At 41.6% G+C, this 21,798-nt stretch overlaps 1 protein-coding gene across 1 annotated transcript in view; it reads left to right on the forward strand.

Annotated features, from left to right (window-relative positions):
• Positions 1-21,798, forward strand: part of ALG14 (ALG14 UDP-N-acetylglucosaminyltransferase subunit) — a 63,546-nt gene that overhangs the window by 2,485 nt on the left and 39,263 nt on the right. The window contains exons 2-3 of the mRNA XM_075321050.1: positions 630-781; positions 9,287-9,409. Coding sequence (XP_075177165.1) covers positions 630-781; positions 9,287-9,409 — 275 coding nt within the window. The remainder of the gene's footprint in view (positions 1-629; positions 782-9,286; positions 9,410-21,798) is intronic.

Raw genomic sequence — 21,798 nt, forward strand, 5'->3', positions numbered from 1 at the left:
TGTAGAGTGACTGCAGACTTGTCATTCTAGTATGAACTGCCCCTTTAAAAGATTTGTCTTATTATGTATCTTCAGGAGCGCACTGCTCCACCATATCCTGACTTCCTGATTCCCAAGGAGCGCTGCGCTCCTGATTGACAGTGTGGCCCAGCACCATGGCTGCTGCGCGGTCCACTCCCCGATGCTGCGAGCAGAGATGGCTTTTCCTCTGTAGCTTCACAAGAGCATTGAAGTAGGGCGGATCCTTCCCGCTTCAAGGAAACGCATACAAGCTCTATAGAAGCAAGCTTGTAAGCACTGCTCTACTCATTGAGTCGACTGGCCACCACTGCTAAACTGCAAACCTATAAACAGTAGAATTAAAAATGCTACACAAAAGCAGAAACCTGGAAATTGCAAGCACTTTATAATTTTAACCCTTTAATATAATGATATAATTGACATGTTGCTTTTTTATTGAAGATATTTGTTAACCCTATCCATAGGTAAAATCTCCAGACCATGTGTTCTTGGCCATATTGTCTTCTTCTGTTGATGACCGTATTGCGTTACGTCTTTCCTTGATCTTGTAGATTGATGGTTCCTGCCGGCTCCTCAGTAATATATACTCCTGTTGTATCTGCTTTTAGGTGGCCATACCACTGAGATCCTGAGGCTGCTCAGCTGCCTGTCCACGTCGTACTATCCAACACACTACGTCCTGGCTGAGACCGATAAAATGAGCGAAGAGAAGATTCATTCATTCGAAACTTCAAAGGAAAAGACATCTACAGATCCAAAGGTATCTATCGTGTCCATGATGATTCCTGCGGGTGACATTGCTCAGTGGCTGGACAATGTATTGTTTTACTGACAGTATCCTTGCAAATAACTGCATTAACATGGATCTTCAAACTGCAAAAATAGATTGCCAAGACCTGATGAGGCTGATGAATTTGCTTTACTATATAAAGAGAAGGGCTGCATAGCAGTGACCGTGCAAGGGGAATAAATGTAAGGCCTAAGCCACACGGCGAGAAAATTGGTGCGAGTGGAGTGTGATAAAACATCGCATTCCCCTCGGACCAATTCTAGCCTGTGTGTCAGCACACATGAGCAATTATTTTCTCAGCCCTAATCGAACCGAGAAAACAATCGCAGCATTCTGCGATTGTAAGCCGAGACTCTTTTCTCTCGCACCCATTCGAGTCTATGGGGCGAGAGAAAAATCGCACTGCACTCGCGGTACACCGGTGTACCATGAGCACAGTGCGAGAATGGCGATAGCCGGCTACGGAGGAGAGAGGGAGAGAAATCCCTCCCTCCCCTCCTCTGTGCCGGCCCGCCCCTCCGCATCGCCGGCCCGCCCCCCGGCAGCTGAGCTCCGCTCGCAGGGTCGGACCTCAGATGCAGGCACATTCGCATGACACTCTGCTCCTGCTGTGTTGCCAGCGCGAGCCGAGTCTCATGCGAGCATCGCAGTAGTGCCCCGTGTGGCCCCAGCCTAAAGCAGAAACTGCTGTGTGAATACTGGCATGAAAAATACAATAGCTGTATGTGAGAATGAAAATATGACAATGGAATCTGCATTACTGCCATGAACTTAAGAATAAAGAGAAACTTAACTATTGAATTGATCAATACAACAGAGCCCCAACACCTCGTCACGGTATTCTCTTACATTACCTGTCCACATTATACATATATAGCCTGGGTCTCAGCTTCCCATACACGGTAAGTTTTTTAACTGCATGAGAGAACACACACAAGCTAGGGACCCCAATGTAAGAGAATACCGTGACGAGGTGTTGGGGCTCTTCTCTTACATTGGGTATTCTCTTACTTTGGGGTCCCTAGCTAATGTGTGTCCTCTCTTGCAGTTAAAAACCTACCGTGTGTGGGAAGCTGAGACCCAGGCTATCTATGTATAATGTGGACTGGCAATGTAAGAGAATACTGTGACGAGGTGTTGGGGCTTTGTTGTATTGATCAATTCAATAGCTAAATTTCTCTTTATTCTCTAGTTCATGGCAGTAATGCAGATTCCATTGTCATATTTTCATTCTCACATATAGCTATTGTATTTTTTATATATTCATACAGTATTCACACAGCAGTTTCTGCTTTACATTTATTCACCTTGCACTGTCACTGGTGTGTATACCTTCTCTTTATATAGTGAAGTCTTTTTAGGGTTTTTGCACACAGTTCAGACTTAGCATGGTGTTCCAGACGTTATTTCTTAATTGATGAATTTGCTTTGACGGTCTATCAGAATGCCTGTATAATATTTTGTGTAAGTTAGGAACTCAATACACTGGGACCAATGAGCTGTTTCGTTCTGTAGCGTTTTAATATCAGGATTATGAAGATATTATAACTTTTTCAAAGTAAATACACAAGTCTCATCAGGTCAATGAGATCTATTTAGTGATGAATGTAGTTAGTATTATGAAATCTAGGGACTAATATACAATTAATGCTATTGCCATATTTTCTCTATTTGTTACTATTTTCTTCCCTATTGCAAAATGAAGCAACGTTTTGCATAACACAACTCCTTCACATAGCTGGCTGTCCTGCTGCTTCTGGTTGTGTAAGCACAGGGCATAGCTCATCTACTCTTCATCACCTTACTCTGTGTAGCGCAGTGTTAGCATTGTCAGCAATGACAACAAGGGGGTTATACACCGCAGAGCAGGCTGTATTCATTTGGGCACGGCTGGCAGATATTGCAGGTGGATGGGGAAATCAGACAGGTTTTACGGCATCATATTGTAGATGGGGAGGGGAGCAGCCAATGCAGAATATGCAGAGGGAGTGAAGAAGAGATCACACATACAGGCAGCATCATGTCTGTATATTTACAGGAGAAATGTGATAACACAAAGGTGGGGCTGTTGGAAGGGAAATCAGTCCAGGAATGAAGCTGTGCTGATACATCAGAACTAGTGAAGATAACAGCTTCTTAGAAACTCTGATCTGGCATGCTATAGTCTTAGCCGAATTTTCAAAGGAAAAACGGGGGTCACCACCGCGCTTATCACCAATGCAGGCCGGAATTATTTATCCAAGCCTTTTATTGCAGGCACATATACAGGTCACATCACACAGGTGACCTGTATATGTGCCTGTAATAAAAGACTTGGATTAATAATTCTGTCCTGCATTGGTGATAAGCGCGGCGGTGACCCCCGTTTTTCCTTTGAAAATTCGTCTAATATTCCTGCGGGGCTGCAGCTATCACCATCTGTGATTATGCGATTTTAGGTGTTGTGACTTTTTCACAACCCCTATAGGTGAGTACACTTTGATTATCATTATGTTTTTTTTATCTGGTAAGACCCTATGCGCCTTTTTCCCCACACTCTTTGAAACCTTGTTGAATTCTATAGTCTTGAGAGAGACACAAAGAGCTGACATCCAGCATGTATTCCTGGGAGAGACACTCCCACAAGAGAATCTGGAACCTGGATCAGGTTGTAAACTGGAGCATTTTTCCACCATGTATTTATCCTCAGTGAATCCCTTGCAAAATCTGCATGTGTTACCTGTGGATTTCTGCACAGATTATAAATTCTGGTGGAAAAATAGCACAAATGAGTTACTTCTGTCAGTCTAATAGCTCTGCTGAAACAACACAAAAGAAGCCTGGAAGTGACATCAGTTCCATGGAAAGATGAAGTAAGCTAATGGATACAAAGCAAGAAGTATTTGATTATGACAAAATAACACATTAAAAACATTAAAAAGATGCCTCATATGAGGGACACAGATATAGCCACAGGGTCGATAATATGCGAACAAATGGGAATGGTCTTAAAAGCAGGGACATAAGCATGTGTCCTTAAAATGGTATGCATGTGTTCCCACCATGCAAATGATCCTTCTCCACATTAGATCCAGGGTACTTATATGTAATTCGGTGATACATAGGTTGGGGAAATGAAAATATAGTAGTAATAATAGTAAGTCCAGCTCACCCCGGAAACCTTCAGAAGGACAGGATCTCGCTTCTGCTCAGTGCTGTACACAGGTGAAGAAGATGAGTGATCCAGCTTCCATACTTCTTGAACAGAAATCCAACTTTTCGAAGAAGAAGCTGGGCGAAACGCACTTCGGGAGAAGGGCACAATGCCGAGTGTACTGTATGTAGAGGTTTATTGATCTTGAAAAAATATTTTCATTTCACTGGTGAAGGAGATGAATAATCCAGCTTCCACACGTCTTGAATAAAAACTTGACTTTTAATGAAAAAATTTAAAATCCATAGTTCATAACAATACACTATAAAAGTGAAATAGCAGGTCCTTAGCGAATTGCTTGGTCAACACCAGACACGTACTCGCCAAGTTTAAGAGCATAGCGCTCAAAATGCGTCTGGTGTTGACCGTGCAATTAGCTAAGGACCTGCTATTTCACTTATATAGTGTATTGTATATTGTGATGAACTATGGATTTTAAATTTTTTCATTAAAAGTCAGATTTTTATTCAAGACGTGTGGAAGCTGGAAACTGGACTCACCAGTGAAATGAAAATACCTTTTCAAGATCAATAAACCTCTGCATACAGTATACTCAGCACTGTGCCCTCCTCCCGACGTGTGTTTCACCCAGCTTCTCATGGGGCATTTGGAAGAAGCTGTTATAATGCTGATTGACCAATTTTTTTTTATTTCTTAATGATTATCTTAAGATTCTTTTAGTGGATTTTCTTTTATCAATGGTTTAACGTTATGAGAGACACTTTATACGTATTCTTTTTGTATTTTTTTTTTTTTTAAACTAATAGCCAAAACGTCGCTCGACCAACAGATGTTGGCATCTAAACATCTGCATACAGTACACTCGGCATTGTGCCCTCCTCCCGACGTGCGTTTCGCCCAGCTTCTTCTGGGACGTTTGGAAGAAGCTGTTATAATGCTGATTGACCATTTTTTTTATTTCTTAATGATTATCATAAGATTCCTCTAGTGGATTTTCTTTTATCAATGGTTTAAAGTTATGGGAGACATTTAAAAAAAAAAAAAAAAAAAAAAAAAGTACATGAAAAGTAATAGCCGAAACGAAGCTTAACCAACAGATGTTGGCATCTAAGTGACTTCCAGGCACATGTAGTGGTGCCAATCTTATACAGATCCAAATAGTTTGAGATGAAGCAAAGCTTGTTTTATCTATCACATATTATATTTTTGGCAGAACAAGAGTTCGGGGGGACCGCGTACTGAGCCTTGCACCTACCTGGAAAGATTATTACATCAGGGTGAATGCACGCAACCAACAAGTAATGGCAAAATTGATTAAATAGAATCTGCCACCAGGTTTTTGCCACCTAATCTTAGAGCAGCAGAACGTAGGAGCAGAGATCCTGATTCCAGCGATGTGTCACTTCCTGGGCTGCTTAGTGTAGTTTTGATAAAATCACTGATTAATCAGCAGGAGATTATTATTAGAGGACTACTTGGCCTGCTACCAGGTAGTCCAGCATATCCATGAGCTCTGTATAACTGCTAGATTTGCAGCAGAGAAAACATCGATTTAGTCAAAATGACAGCAAACAGCTCAGTAAGTGACACATCGCTGGAATCAGGATCTCTGTCTTTACAGTGTGCTGCTCTCAGGTGGGGGAGCAAAAACCTGGTGACAGATTCCCTTTAATATCGGTAACGATATCGCTAGCGTGCGTTCCTGCCCTCATTGGTTGTGCGACACGGGCAAATCGCTGCCCGTGTCGCACAACATTGCCCGGACCCGTCACACTACACACCTGCCTAGTGACGTCGCTGTGACCAGCGAACTGCCTCCTTTCTAAGGGGGCGGTCCGTGCGGCGTCACAGCGACGTCACTGAGCGGCCGCCCTAATAGAAGCGGAGGGGCGAAGATGAGCGGCCGTAACATCCCGCCCACCTCCTTCCTTCCGCATTGGGGCCGGAGGCAGGTAAGGAGAGGTTCCTCGTTCCTGCGGTGTCACACAGAGCGATGTGTGCTGCCGCAGGAGCGACGAACTACTTCGTACCTGCAGTTTAAACGATATTCGAGAATGGACCCCCATGTCAGCAATGAGCGATTTTCCACGTTTTTCCGACGAGATGCAAAATCGCTCATAGGTGTCACACGCAGCAACATCGCTAATGCGGCCGGATGTGCGTCACAAATTCCGTGACACCAACGACTTCGCATTAGCGATGTCGCAGCATGTAAAGCCCGCTTAAGAGAATGGTCACATTGTGTATTATTTTTGAGCAACTACGCCAAGTGTTGTAAAGAAGTAACATGTAGACTCTTCCAGCGTTGTCCCACTAGGAAAATGTTCAATACCATAGAAGTCTATGGTATGGCTAAAAACACGCCAGGGCATCATCTTGAGAATTTTTTTTTTTCATTGTGTTTGCTTCCATAAATAAATAAATAATCATTTTCAAGCCTTTATTTCTTTTATTTGATTAACGGACTTGATAAAAAAAAATCTGGAAAAATAGCATTAAAAAGAGGCCTCTCCTTTTTTTTTTTTTAATTAATAATATTTCCAAACAAACAAAAATAAAATACTGAAAAAGAACATTAAAAAAAAAAGGCTCAGGATTATAAGGCGCAGTGAAAATTAAATTCTTGAAACATCTTCTGCCTGAAAAGTAAATGTTTGTAACCATTGGAAAAAGGTGCAGTGTGAACATGTCTATTAGCTGGTGACAAGTGTATAGAAAAGGTTGATATTTTTACACTTATGGAAGAAGTAAATGAGCGGCTTCCGGCGTGATTCATTCTCACGGCTTCTGCCTCGGGGGTTACAATTGTGGAGCAGTAAAAGATCCTTCTTTCTTTGATTAAAAAAAATACATACAGTCATATGAAAAAGTTTGGGCACCCCTATTAATGTTAACCTTTTTTCTTTATAACAATTTGGGTTTTTGCAACAGCTATTTCAGTTTCATATATCTAGTAACTGATGGACTGAGCAATATTTCTGGATTGAAATGAGGTTTATTGTACTAACAGAAAATGTGCAATCCGCATTTAAACAAAATTTGACCGGTGCAAAAGTATGGGCACCTCAACATAAAAGTGACATTAATATTTTGTAGATCCTCCTTTTGCAAAAATCACAGCCTCTAGTGGCTTCCTGTAGCTTTTAATGAGTTCCTGGATCCTGGATGAAGGTATATTAGACCATTCCTGTTTACAAAACAATTCCAGTTCAGTTAAGTTTGATGGCCGCCGAGCATGGACAGCACGCTTCAAATCATCCCACAGATTTTCAATGATATTCAGGTCTGGGGACTGGGATGGCCATTCCAGAACATTGTAATTGTTCCTCTGCATGAATGCCTGAGTAGATCTGGAGCGGTGTTTTGGATCATTGTCTTGCTGAAATATCCATCCCCTGCGTAACTTCAACTTCGTCACTGATTCTTGCACATTATTGTCAAGAATCTGCTGATACTGAGTTGAATCCTTGCGACCCTCAACTTTAACATGATTCCCGGTGCCAGCATTGGCCACACAGCCCCAAAGCATGATGGAACCTCCACCAAATTTTACTGTGGGTAGCAAGTGCTTTTCTTGGAATGCCGTGTTTTTTTGACTCCATGCATAACGCCTTTTTGTATGACCAAACAACTCAATCTTTGTTTCATCAGTCCACAGGACCTTCTTCCAAAATGTAACTGGCTTGTCCAAATGTGCTTTTGCATACCTCAGGCGACTATGTTTGTGCCGTGCTTGCAGAAACGGCTTCTTTCGCATCACTCTCCCATACAGCTTCTCCTTATGCAACGTGCGCTGTATTGTTGACCGATGCACATTGACACCATCTGCAGCAAGATGATGCTGCAGGTCTTTGGAGGTGGTATGTGGATTGTCCTTGACTGTTCTCACCATTCTTCTTCTCTGCCTTTCTGATATTTTTCTTGGCCTGCCACTTCTGGGCTTAACAAGAACTGTACCTGTGTTCTTCCATTTCCTTACTATGTTCCTCACAGTGGAAACTGACAGTTTAAATCTCTGAGACAACTTTTTGTACCTTCCCCTGAACAACTATGTTGAATAATCTTTGTTTTCAGATCATTTGAGAGTTGTTTTGAGGAGCCCATGATGCCACTCTTCATAGGAGATTCAAATAGGAGAACAACTTGCAAGTGGCCACCTTAAATACCTTTTCTCATGATTGGATACACCTGCCTATGACGTTCAAAGCTCAATGAGGTTAGAAATACCAATTTAGTGTAAGTCAGTAAAAAGTAGTTAGGAGTGTTCAAATCAAGAAATTGATAAGGGTGCCCATACTTTTGCACCGGTCACATTTTGTTTAAATGCGGATTGCACATTTTCTGTTACTACAATAAACCTCATTTCAATCCAGAAATATTACTCAGTCCATCAGTTATTAGATATATGAAACTGAAATAGCTGTTGCAAAAACCCAAATTGTTATAAAGAAAAAAGGTTAACATTAATAGGGGTGCCCAAACTTTTTGATGGTGAATAACTGAATGTATTTTCTCCAGCTGCCATGCTTTTCATTTAGCTTGTAATTGCCTGATTAAAGGATTGGGTGCATAATCCTCTCTTGCTTAGTTCTTGACCCCATTCTGATCCCACATGATATCCTGCTGTAATAGACCGTCCTGCTGTAATAGCCCGATACAGAGATGGCTCCGGCCTTTAACCCCTTAGATGCTGCAGTTAATAGCAACTGAGGCATCCTAAGTAGTTGGACAGAGACAGGACTCCCACGGTTACAAATAATTGTAAGTGGAGCTCTATCCCTCCAGGAATCCCTCTGTTCACGATACTTAAATATTTTCTTCTTTCTATAGGTGTAGATTTCCATGTAGCTTATGTGTTGTGATGTCTTCCTTTTTCATGCCACCAGGTGGCGCCACATTCTAGTGTGTGCAGTGCGGAGCTGCCTTGGCTATTCAGTCTCCATACTCTTTAGTTTCATCCTTCCATGGTTCTGTCCCTCTGACGTCGCTTCCCATGGTCTCATCCCTGCACTGTACACTGCTTATACCTATTATCCTCCAATAATAATATAATAATTATTCATTTATATAGCGCCATTAATTCCACAGCGCTTTACATACATCAACAACACTGTCCCCATTGGGGTTCACAATCTAAAGTCCCTATTAGTTCGTCTTTGGAGTCTGTCAACCTTCCAAGTTTCCTCCTGTGCTGCACCTGTGCTCTAGGGTGCAAACATTTACTGTGCTCTATTTTTCATCTAGACTGGTATTTGCACTTTTGGAGCGTATTACCATGTACTTGCACCACTTTATGAATACTTTATCTTTTTTTTTTCCAGTATACCATTCATCGCATCCCCAGAAGCAGAGAAGTCCGACAGTCCTGGAGCTCTTCCTTCCTGACCACGCTGCAGTCATTGGTTTACTCTCTTCCGTTAACTTTTCAATTGAAGCCTGATGTGGTATGTACTGCAGATTTCTTTGTGATATATTTATTTCTGTACAAGTTTCTATGTGTCACAAAGTATTTGGCTCAAAACTTGAAAAAAGTGTCATGGCGGTATCTGGCACTATTCACACCACACACTCTGACACTCCACACTGTGGTTTCTCTGGGGCTTCTGAGTTGCACAGGCAGGCTCGAGCATTGACCAGCTGTGTGCTCATTAGTGGTCGGGCTGGCAGTGGTTAATCTCTCCCAGCCTGCTGGTTTCCTCTAGGATCACATGTTATGAGAAACCTATCACAGCTTCTCCCTGCCTTTTTAAGATGGTGGAAACTGACTTCCTGTGCCAATTATAGCTTTAAGTGATACCGCTCCATGTGCTGTGTGATCCAGTTGCTGGTGATCTACTGAGTGCTGTTTGGTGTGTTGTGGGAATTCTCTTGTCTTCTGTTTAGTCTGTTCCCGCTCTTTATTTCCTCCTGATCACATATTGTCTAATACCTCTGTGAGTGATTGCTATGACTTAGAGTTTTGATTTCACCATTTGTCAATTTGTGTGGGTTTAACCACTTCTGTCCTGGTCCTCCCCTGAGGTGGGGGAAGTATTATAACACGGCTGTCCAGGAGCAGGGCTAGATTGGCGGCCCAGACCTCTTCACCATCAGAAATACGTCTGGCATAAGGGACAGTTAGGGCCGGGAAACAGTCTATAAATGCCAAACGGTTAAACATTTTTAATGGAACTAGTCTGCAATAAGGAATTCTATCCCGAAATGCATGCATTTAAAGGGAATCTGTCACCAGGTTTTTGCTCCCCCATCTGGGAGCAGCATAATGTAGAGACAGAGACCCTGATTCCAGCGATGTGTCACTTACTGAGCTGTTTGTTGTCATTTTGATAAAATCAGTGGTTTCTCTGCTACAGATCTAGCAGTTACACAGAACTCCTGAATATGCTGGACTACCTGCAGCACGCCAAGTAGTCCTGTAATGATAATCTACTTCTGATTAAACAGTGATTTTTATCAAAACTACACAAAGCAGCCCAGTAAGTGACACATCGCTGGAATCAGGATCTCTGTCCCTACATTATGCTGCTTTGAGATTAGTAGGCAAAAACCTGGTGACAGATTCCCTTTAAGTAGAAAAAAAAATACGTAGAATGCAAGTCCTTTCATTTGCTCCTATTTTGCTGTATGATGGAGGGGGGAGGAGTGTTGACTTTTCCATCCATAGAGTCCCCTTATTTCATGTAACTGATCTCATACGGAGTCCGGCCACAGATCCAGAGGGTGGTGCACTTTTTTTTTTATGCCATACTTTTGCCAATTGTTGCCAGCTGCTCTTTCCCACCCCACACACATTTGTTGACCAGCTGCAGTGGTAATGTAGGTATATGTGACCGCTGCAGTCAATCACTGGGCTCAAGAAAGATATAGATTATATATGCTGATATAGATTTGTATTGAAGTCTAAAGGTGCAAATCTGTGGGGAATTTGTAACCAAAAATCAAGTTGTTTTTCTCGACTATTGCGGTTGTGATTGAGCCGTGACCCGTGACCGGTCCCGTTGCCTTCCATTAGATGTGCTGATACAATGCAACCTCACCGTGTAACCCTAACCTTTTCTGTTCGGTGTCCAATGTTCTATGCTCCCTCCCTGCCTTTATTCTCCAGCTTTGTTTGCTAGTTTGCATTATATAATTGCCTGTTCCTGTATACTCCGCCGGCGCAGTGTGACCCTTCGGTATTTTCTTCCTGCCTGTTATTCTAAGCCTTTGTAAAGAATCAGAATAATACAATGTCGGCTGGAGCCCTGAAATGCAGCGGATCCTGTTCTGTATAATACAATATAAAAATAGATTTGGATAAATTTGGCTTCCTCTTAGGTTATGGATTTTATTAACCCTTTTAATAGCCATCAGGACCACGGGGGGGTACTATGGCGTGTATTGGGGGTATCCATAAAGAATGAGGGCAGAGGGCACCAATTCCCAAATAGGGATCACACTATAAGGTAATGGAACTAGAAAGAAACAAAGAAAGTGGCAAAAACGGGGATCACCATTAAAAAAATAAATATATAAATAAATAAATAAAATAAAAAAAAAATAAAAAAAAAACTATATATATATATATATATATATATATATATATATATATATATATATATATATATATATATATATATATATATATATATATATATATAATATATATACATACATACATACATACATACATACATACATACATACATACATACAGTTAGGTCCAGAAATATTTGGACAGTGACACAAGTTTTGTTATTTTAGCTGTTTACAAAAACATGTTCAGAAATACAATTATATATATAATATGGGCTGAAAGTGCACACTCCCAGCTGCAATATGAGAGTTTTCACATCCAAATCGGAGAAAGGGTTTAGGAATCATAGCTCTGTAATGCATAGCCTCCTCTTTTTCAAGGGACCAAAAGTAATTGGACAAGGGACTCTAAGGGCTGCAATTCACTCTGAAGGCGTCTCCCTCGTTAACCTGTAATCAATTAAGTAGTTAAAAGATCTGGGGTTGATTACAGGTGTGTGGTTTTGCATTTGGAAGTTGTTGCTGTGACCAGACAACATGCGGTCTAAGGAACTCTCAATTGAGGTGAAGCAGAACATCCTGAGGCTGAAAAAAAGAAAAAAATCCATCAGAGAGATAGCAGACATGCTTGGAGTAGCAAAATCAACAGTCGGGTACATTCTGAGAAAAAGGAATTGACTGGTGAGCTTGGGAACTCAAAAAGGCCTGGGCGTCCACGGATGACAACAGTGGTGGATGATCGCCGCATACTTTCTTTGGTGAAGAAGAACCCGTTCACAACATCAACTGAGGTCCAGAACACTCTCAGTGAAGTAGGTGTATCTGTCTCTAAGTCAACAGTAAAGAGAAGACTCCATGAAAGTAAATACAAAGGGTTCACATCTAGATGCAAACCATTCATCAATTCCAAAAATAGACAGGCCAGAGTTAAATTTGCTGAAAAACACCTCATGAAGCCAGCTCAGTTCTGGAAAAGTATTCTATGGACAGATGAGACAAAGATCAACCTGTACCAGAATGATGGGAAGAAAAAAGTTTGGAGAAGAAAGGGAACGGCACATGATCCAAGGCACACCACATCCTCTGTAAAACATGGTGGAGGCAACGTGATGGCATGGGCATGCATGGCTTTCAATGGCACTGGGTCACTTGTGTTTATTGATGACATAACAGCAGACAAGAGTAGCCGGATGAATTCTGAAGTGTACCGGGATATACTTTCAGCCCAGATTCAGCCAAATGCCGCAAAGTTGATCGGACGGCGCTTCATAGTACAGATGGACAATGACCCCAAGCATACAGCCAAAGCTACCCAGGAGTTCATGAGTGCAAAAAAGTGGAACATTCTGCAATGGCCAAGTCAATCACCAGATCTTAACCCAATTGAGCATGCATTTCACTTGCTCAAATCCAGACTTAAGACGGAAAGACCCACAAACAAGCAAGACCTGAAGGCTGCGGCTGTAAAGGCCTGGCAAAGCATTAAGCAGGAGTAAACCCAGCGTTTGGTGATGTCCATGGGTTCCAGACTTAAGGCAGTGATTGCCTCCAAAGGATTCGCAACAAAATATTGAAAATATAAATATTTTTTTTGGGTTTGGTTTATTTGTCCAATTACTTTTGACCTCCTAAAATGTGGAGTGTTTGTAAAGAAATGTGACAATTCCTACAATTTCTATCAGATATTTTTTGTTCAAACCTTCAAATTAAACGTTACAATCTGCACTTGAATTCTGTTGTAGAGGTTTCATTTCAAATCCAATGTGGTGGCATGCAGAGCCCAACTCGCGAAAATTGTGTCACTGTCCAAATATTTCTGGACCTAACTGTATATATATATATTTATATTTTAGTGGTTCAAAAGTAGGTGGACAGTATGTGTAATAAGGTTATCAAACATGGTGTAAAGTGAAACTGACTCAGTTGCCCTTGGCAACCAGTCAGATTCCACTTTTCATTCTTCACATTGGAAAATGAAAGCTGGAATCTGATTGGTCGCGAAGGGCAACTGAGTCAGTTTCACTTTAAAAATTGTTTGATAACCCTATCACGCATACTGTCCACCTACTTTTGGACCACTGTGTGTTTGTGTGTGTGTGTGTGCGTATGTATGTATAATATGTATGTATGTATATACTGTGTGTGTGTGTGTGTGTATGTATGTATGTATGTGTGTATGTATATATTCTACACACATTTTTTATATATATATATATATATATATATATATATATATATATATATATATATATATATATATATATATATATATATATATATATATATATATATATATATATATATATAATATATATATTTAATACCGTGTTTTTCAGGCTATAAGACGCACTGGACCATAAGGCGCACCCTGGTTTTAGAGGAGGAAAATAAAATTTTAACCAAAAAATCTGGTCATGACACACTGTTATGGGGCGAGGATCTGCTGCTGACACGGTTATGGGGGTAATGTCCCCAAATTCTCTACTAAGGTACCCCATTCTGGTAAGGATCCTGCTGCCTTGTATATGATCCTGCTCATATACCCCCATCCTGCTCATATACCCCTATCCATCCTGCTCATAATATACCCCCATCCATTTTGCTCATAATATACCCCCATCATGGTATATGGCCTGTATCCTATGGCACAGAAAAAAAAATAAACGTTTATACTCACCTTTCCTCACTCCCATTCAGCATTGATCATCTTCCTCTCTGTCTCAGCTGCAGCGTCGCTGTGTGGAGCCGTCACGGTTGTCTGCAGCATCGCGATGTCTTCCTGTCTGTGCCGGTCAGCTGATCTGTGTGGACACTATTGGTGCGCACAGCGATGACGTCATCGCTGTGCTCACCGCTCTCTACACAGATCAGCCGACCGGCACAGACAGAAAGACATCGCGATGCTGCAGGGGGACGGCTCCACACACGGTGACGGGTGAGTGTACTGATTCACTGCACCCCGCACTGATAATGATGCACGGAGGGCAATGAATACAGCCGCACATGATCACTCCAGGCTGTAGTTGCCATGGGTGATCATGCGGGCCGGCTGTCAATTATACACGCACTCCCCGCTCAACCCCCCTGCCCATCATCCCGCCCACCTGTCAGTGCCGGCCTCAGCGCTGAGAGATGACGGGCGGGATGATGGGCGCACATATGAAATGAGCGGGCCCATGTGGTCACGGCAGGCGCTGCTTCAGCCTGCTCGTGCCCCCGATGACTTGCTCCACCGCAGCACCCTCATTCCCCGCAGCCACATTCAGACCATAAGACGCACCCCCCACTTTCCCCCAACAATTGGGGGAACAATAGTGCGTCTTATGGTCCGAAAAATACGATACATATATTTATTTACACATACATATATGGGTGTGTGTATATACAATTATATTTTTTATTGCACAAATATCAACTGGACCAAACACGCAAAAGCATTTAAAACATGTGGGACCGCCTACAATACTCAATAGCCAGAAAAATATGCCCAAAAGTCAACTGCAAAGCATAAGGAACAAATGCACAGATCAATTATACAAAGTGACATGATGCAACATGGAGAAAAAAAGGTTAAGAATGCATAATAGCAAATGAGATGACAGTATGGCGCAACCAAACAAAAATGATACTAACATACAGCCATACGAATGAGCTGCAGACAATAGAGAAAATAGTGTGCAACTATATCATACATACCAAATAAGAAAGTCACACTTGTATATTGCAGATTTAGTATACAAAGCATGTATATACCATGATACCATGATGGTAAAGTAGTAGGTCCCACAGTATCACCAACACCCCCTATTGTCTAAAAGATCCCAATCAAGTTAAGCCAAGGTTTAAGGCCTGAGCATCCAAACCCCCCAGATAGGAGGGGGGGGAAGGACGGGGACGGCCAGTAATGGTAAGCGGGGAGAAGGGAGATATCCGCTGCAGGACTGTGTCTTTTGTTCACATCTTAACTTATAGGTTGTTATCTGATCACCATGATATTGCTGTGGAGGAAGCATCATGCACTCATACGTTTACAGCACAGGTAGCAAATGAATGGCAGTCCTTGTGATACCGCCTGATTTGAGCAGTATACACCCGCTATATGGAGATGATATCAGAAAATCCCTGATATCACCCAAAACACTTGTATTAAAGTCTTCGGCATGGAGCGATTGTTTTTCCCCACCCTGCATTACACAGAAGTAAATACTTTCCAACATCTGACATTAATCGTCTGTGAAATCTGTGTTTAGGTCTGGGGTCCTCCGCATTTATCAGTGTGCTGACATTACTACCCGCTCCTATATGAAGGCCGCCTCTGTGGTGGGAAATTGTAAAGCATGACCTGCTGCTGGCATTTCAATGCTCTTTCTGTAAAACACTGGTCTATTCATCTTTTTTTTTTTCCCCGTGGTTCTTCCTAATGTTTAGCCGTATGTGCAGAAGCCTCTACTATAAAGAATATCTCCAAGGCGAACCGGTCAGTGAACTAGGTTCATATAAAGTAAACTGTATTGAGGAAATTAGATTGTAAGCTCTGTTGGCAACAGAGACTTGTAGAACTAATTACAATCGGCGTACAGTAATGAGATTATATAAAATTTATACAAAACTTAGTTTGTAGACCAGGCCAGGGACCATAGGCAAAGACTAATCCAGTGCCGTGCCCATCCAAATTATCTCCGCACTGCTCTAATTGATTGAGGGGTCTCTCCCATGTATGTATAGAGGAAGATACCTTTCAATCAATTGGAGTGGCGCTGGGAAAAGTCTCCTCAGCTATTCCTTCTGACCCCGGTCATGTCTTCAAACTATATTTTCTCTGAATCATGTACCTGGCTTCAATCTTGTCACCGGGCTCTGATTCATGACTGGTTCCCTTTAAGAAGGTTTATTAAAGGGAACCTGTCACCAGATTTGGTGACTATAAGCTGCGGCCACCACCAGTGAGCCCTTATATACAGCATGCTAACATGTATATAAGAGCCCAGGCCGCTGTGTAGAGCAGATCAAAGTATTGTAGTGCGCATGTACGGAACCTCAATGCCGGCTAGTGTGGATGACTTAGGATGCGTCATGCACCTAGGATTCAGAAGAAGGAGGACAAAGATGGCCGAAAGAGGAGGCTCCGGACCCGGAGAATGGAGACACCCATTCGACCAGTCTGCACCGTACCGACCGTTTAGGTGAGTGTTATGAAGGGATTACATTCTACACAGCGGGCTGGGCTCTTATATACAGCATGTTAGAATACTGTATATAAAAGCTCACTGGTGGTGGCCGCAGCTTATAGGCCCCAAATCTGCTGACAAGGTTCCCTTTAACCAACTTCTTGAGGGAGTAGAAGGGTTTGGCAGTAACAGACCCGGATGACTTAGCGGGGTTAGTTCCACTTGTGTCAGGTGCTGAAGCGGATCCAGACTGCCAGCCTGACAAAGCCTGGAAAGTGTTGGATAGGCATGATGGTGGTTCAATACCTAGGACATCAAGTGGATGGGGGAACTCTGAAGGTAGAAGCCATCACGGGCTGGACCCTTCCTCCCCCACAAAAAAAAAACAAAAAAAAACCAGGTTATGTCATTTTTGAGTATTGCTCAGTACTATAAGAAGATTGGACCCCCTTGACTAGCTTAACCAAAAAAAACTACATCAATTAGTTAAATGGTCAGATGGCTGCGAGTGCTCTTCTTTTTTTTTTTTTTTTTTTTTTTTTTTTTGCACCTAAAATTTTCTTTTGCGTCAAGCCCTGAATTTCATTAGTAGATTTCTGGAAAAGACAGATGCGAGTGCTTACGGCTTGGGGCGCAGATCTCATTAAGATACATGACTGGATGTTCTTCCTCACTGGCATTTATTTGAGCAGAAAATGTCTGGCAAGGTGGTCTACACCACAATAGAGAAGGATGGTGCGGGCCCTGCAAAGTTTCCAACCAGATCTCTATGAATGTAATATTATGACTATCCACTTATCTGGTTACATCAGCTGTCCAACAACAATGGTAACCTACAGCGGAGGAGCCTAAATTTATAGCAGTACCATGATAATATACAGCAGAAGACGTTTAGTGACCATGACCAAACAGATGTCATCTCGCCAAGGAGAAACTGGTGAGATGGGTTTGTGAGAGGATCTGTAAATCAATCTCCTATTCCATCTCTAAAAAGGAGAGTTGATATTGATCAAATTAATAAAACTATGTAAATTTTTAGTAAAGTTGACACAGAATTGCTACTTCTACTATTAAAATGATCAAATTCATCCTCTCCAGAGCGCTAAACATTTAATTCCAGAGAAGCAATATTCGCATATGTTTAGCGACCTTTGTTTTGGATGATGATGATGTAACTCTCTGTGAGGGGATTCGGGGTCCAGTATATGCAGTTTGTGGTCATTGTCCAGTGTTAGAGATACTTGTCCTTGTACAAAGCCCGCTGGAAAAACTTCTGCAGCTGAACTGATAATGACATCTTGTTCTGTATGCTGACATTTGGAAACTCTTCTACTCCGGTGTTGTGGATGATAAGTTTGCGCTCTGTTCTTCCCAGAATTGAAGTGATGTGAGGGGGTATTGTGTGTGTGTGTGTGTGTGTGTGTGTTCTCGGGTGGTGCCGGAACACAGCAGTTCCGTTAAAACTGTAGTTGCCTCAGCCGGGTACCGCAGATCCACCTCCATTCTTTTGAATAGGGAATGGATCTGCAGTTGCCCGTCATGGCCACTCGAGAAATGACGAAGCTGTTGTGTTTCGGCTGCACCCAAGAATTTTTGACCGGTGCCAATAAAGCTGATCGGTGGGGGGCTGGGTGTTGTGCCCCACCAATCAGATATTGCTGGCCTGTACCAAAGATGGGACATTAAGAAAAAATAAAGTAGTCGCCAACCTCTCTAATTTCTAAATACTTACTGAACCATCTCATAAGAATTGACCACATACACCTTAGACTAATATAAGCCGTACTTGCTGATTTCGACCGGTTCGGACAATGGTGTAATGTGTATGGGTGCCCCCCCCCAACTGTCCCTTATACATAATATTAGGGCTAAAGCATCAGAGATATCTGATTTCAGACTGCCAGTCCTATTGTTCTTTGTGATATGAACACACCGGAGATGTCTGGCAGTGGCCCTCTCATAGAGAGCACATATGTGCTCGGCCTGTTGTAATGAGGGGGGGGGGGTGATGTTGATTAATTGTTCGGCCGACAGTTATCTAAAGTATATGGGGGCTTTACACTTGTCCTAGCAAAATGTCCTTACTAAAGTTAGAAAACCTATCTAGATTATTCTACATTGACTGTGTAGGATCAATATATACAATAACGTCTTCCTTTGAGTAGTGAGTCGAGTATTAAAGGGGTTGTTCTATAGACAACATATCAGGGCTGTGGAGTCGGAGTCGTGGAGTCGGAGTCGGAGCTCATTTTGGTGGAGTCGGAGTCGGTATAAAATGCACCGACTCCGACTCCTAAAATATATAATAAATTGGGGACAGGAGTGCAATGCAGAATGTGCTGAATATTTTACTAAATAACAACATTTAGTATAATGCTTATATTTAAGTGAAAAATTTATTGTAGTACAATGTGAACATCAGACATTTAATTGTTTTTATGATACAATAATCAAGATATTTGGATAGAACATAAAATATTTATTGGAATACAACTTTAGAACACAAAAAAACTAATAAATTGTAAATATGTAATATATATAATATATATATATATATATATATATATATATATATATATATACAGTGTATATACACACACACAAGATATATATGTAATCTACTGTATATTACATAGTGTATTACATATTTACAATTTATTACAGTTTTTTGTGTTCTAAAGTTGTATTCCAATAAATATATTTTATGTTCTATCCAAATATCTTGATTATTGTATCATAAAAATTATTAAATGTCTGATGTTCACATACACATATTCATGTACTACAATAAATTTTTCACCTAACTATAAGCAATATATGTAGGAGTCGGAGTCGGAGCCGGAGTCGGAGTCGGTGCAAGAGAATTTGAGGAGTCGGAGTCGGAGTCGGAGTCGAAGGTTTGGCTTACCGACTCCACAGCCCTGCAACATATAACCTGAAATTGCTTGGGTCCTACTACTAGACCTCCTCTGATCACTAAAACGGGGGTCACAAGTTGGCCTGTGTGAATAGAGTGGTAGTGAGCATGTGCAACCAACCACTGTTCCATTTGCACATGCTCACTACAGCTCCATTCACACAGGGAACTTTACGCCCCCTATTCCAGAACTATGCAGGTGTCTCGGCAGCCAGACCACCATAGACCTAAATTCAGTTGCTGTCCTACAGATAGGTGGTAAATAGCGTCTATGGGCCAACCTCTGTAGAATACCATTGGATGATAACTGGATGCCTCCATGTCTTTTTTATGTAATTGAAAGCGTGGGGCCCTCAGTCATAGAGCCCAATTACAGCTGTAACCTCTGCCACCCTTAATGCTATACCAATGATATCTAGATAACAAAATCTTGGGACTTGTGTATTATCCATTGCCTTTGCTGGACATTTTACGTACCTGGTGCTCATCTTCTCACATCTGTACTTGGAGAGCTGTAGAGAAGCATAACATTTTCTTATAAAGAAGAAGAAAAGGATTTTACATTTCGGCTTATGCTTTTCTCATACTTTTTCAAATTGCTATAATCCTATTTCCTGAAGATGGACCGATTTTCAGCCCTAAAACGAGCACCGATTGACTATATACAAGACGATTGTTGCTCCTTTCTTGACCCATTCACTTGGGCTGACACAAGCTGCATGGGCAGAGAACTGCCATTAACACTAGAAGTCCCAGAAATTTCGAGCTCCCCCCTGAAGTCCCGAAAGAGGGTCAAATGACATACAATAAATAGAACTAACTAGAAACTAAATGGCTAAACTCAATGGAAAACAACAACCTCCTATGGTGCGACAGTAATGGCCTTAATTACAGAACAAAAGACGGTGATTATAGGATGTTAGCTAAAATCCTTCAGGTCATTCGACCCGTCTCTGGGTCCCAAAGGTAGAAATGTTAAATGACCCCTCTCTGGGACTTCTAGTGTTAATACGATCAATCAGTGCCCGTACAGCATGGTCATTGTCTGCAGCACATTACCGGGCTGTTGACCACAACCATTTTTATGACGGCATAAATAATCCAACTTGGCCGCCAAACAAGCGTTTTGCTCATGCATCAGATGATCAGGAATGATTAGGAATGAATGCTCTTACGAATACTTGTTCCTCATCGGTCCGTGTAAATGGATCTTTACCAAGTTGCACCACAAATCGCCAATTGTGGTGGCCTTCAAAATGGACAAACTGGGTTATTGGGTGGTGACTGTTCCCTGATCTTACGCCTGATCTCTTTTATTGCTTAGATCAATCATATGATAAATGTGGGAAATGGGACATGAGTTGACCTCAATTAACAGACATAAATCGGTAATGTCTAAAGACCCGGTGATACAAGCCAACAACACAATAATCTCTTGGTTTGTAAAATCTTGATTAGTCTTGTCTTATAGTTCTAAAATACTACACTCAGATAAATAATATTGCTGATCATTTTCAATGGGACAGTTAGTTTGGTTCAAGAGATATACCTTCAGCCCAGCTGGACTGTGATCTTCAAGGAACTTCACTCAACCAAGTCTTGTTTCAAGTAAAAGCCCAAGTCCAACATAGACTCTGATGATCTCAACGTTCAATCACTTACAGTAGTAATTAGTCTGGAAAACCTGAGAAAATGACTCATGAGTTTCGGCATTTTTAGAAGGTTTTTTTTATTTTCACCGACCAGCTGCTATGTATGGAGCCGGTTACTCAGCTCCCGGAGACATCTTGATCTTGACATTCGACCAGAGTGTCTTCAAATCTCTCTGTTAACAGCTGTTTTCTGAAAGCTATAAATGTTAAGGAGTTTACTAATAGTCTGAGGAGTTTTATGAAATGAGCTAGTGCCATAAATGCGTTACTGTAGGCTTTATAGCAGCTGCTTGACACCAATTTAAAAAAATACAAGGGAATGTTAAAGTGTTAACGTCATTTTTATTTTTATTTTATAAATCAATACCACACATGAAAATAAGCCACTTTGTAAAATATCTTATTAGAGAAATTTGCTTCTTTCTCTAGTCCCTTCCACGACAGCATAGGAGGTTGTCTCTCCACGCCCTAATTGGGACAGGAAGTTCAAGAGGTTTAAAAGGACCCTCCCACCTCCCACAGCCAGTGTCTTTCCTGTCCCCATGGGGCATGGAGAGGTTTTTATTTTTCTCCTATGCTGT

This window comes from Anomaloglossus baeobatrachus, chromosome 8 (assembly GCF_048569485.1).
Source record: "Anomaloglossus baeobatrachus isolate aAnoBae1 chromosome 8, aAnoBae1.hap1, whole genome shotgun sequence".
In the NCBI taxonomy this organism is placed as follows: domain Eukaryota; kingdom Metazoa; phylum Chordata; class Amphibia; order Anura; family Aromobatidae; genus Anomaloglossus; species Anomaloglossus baeobatrachus.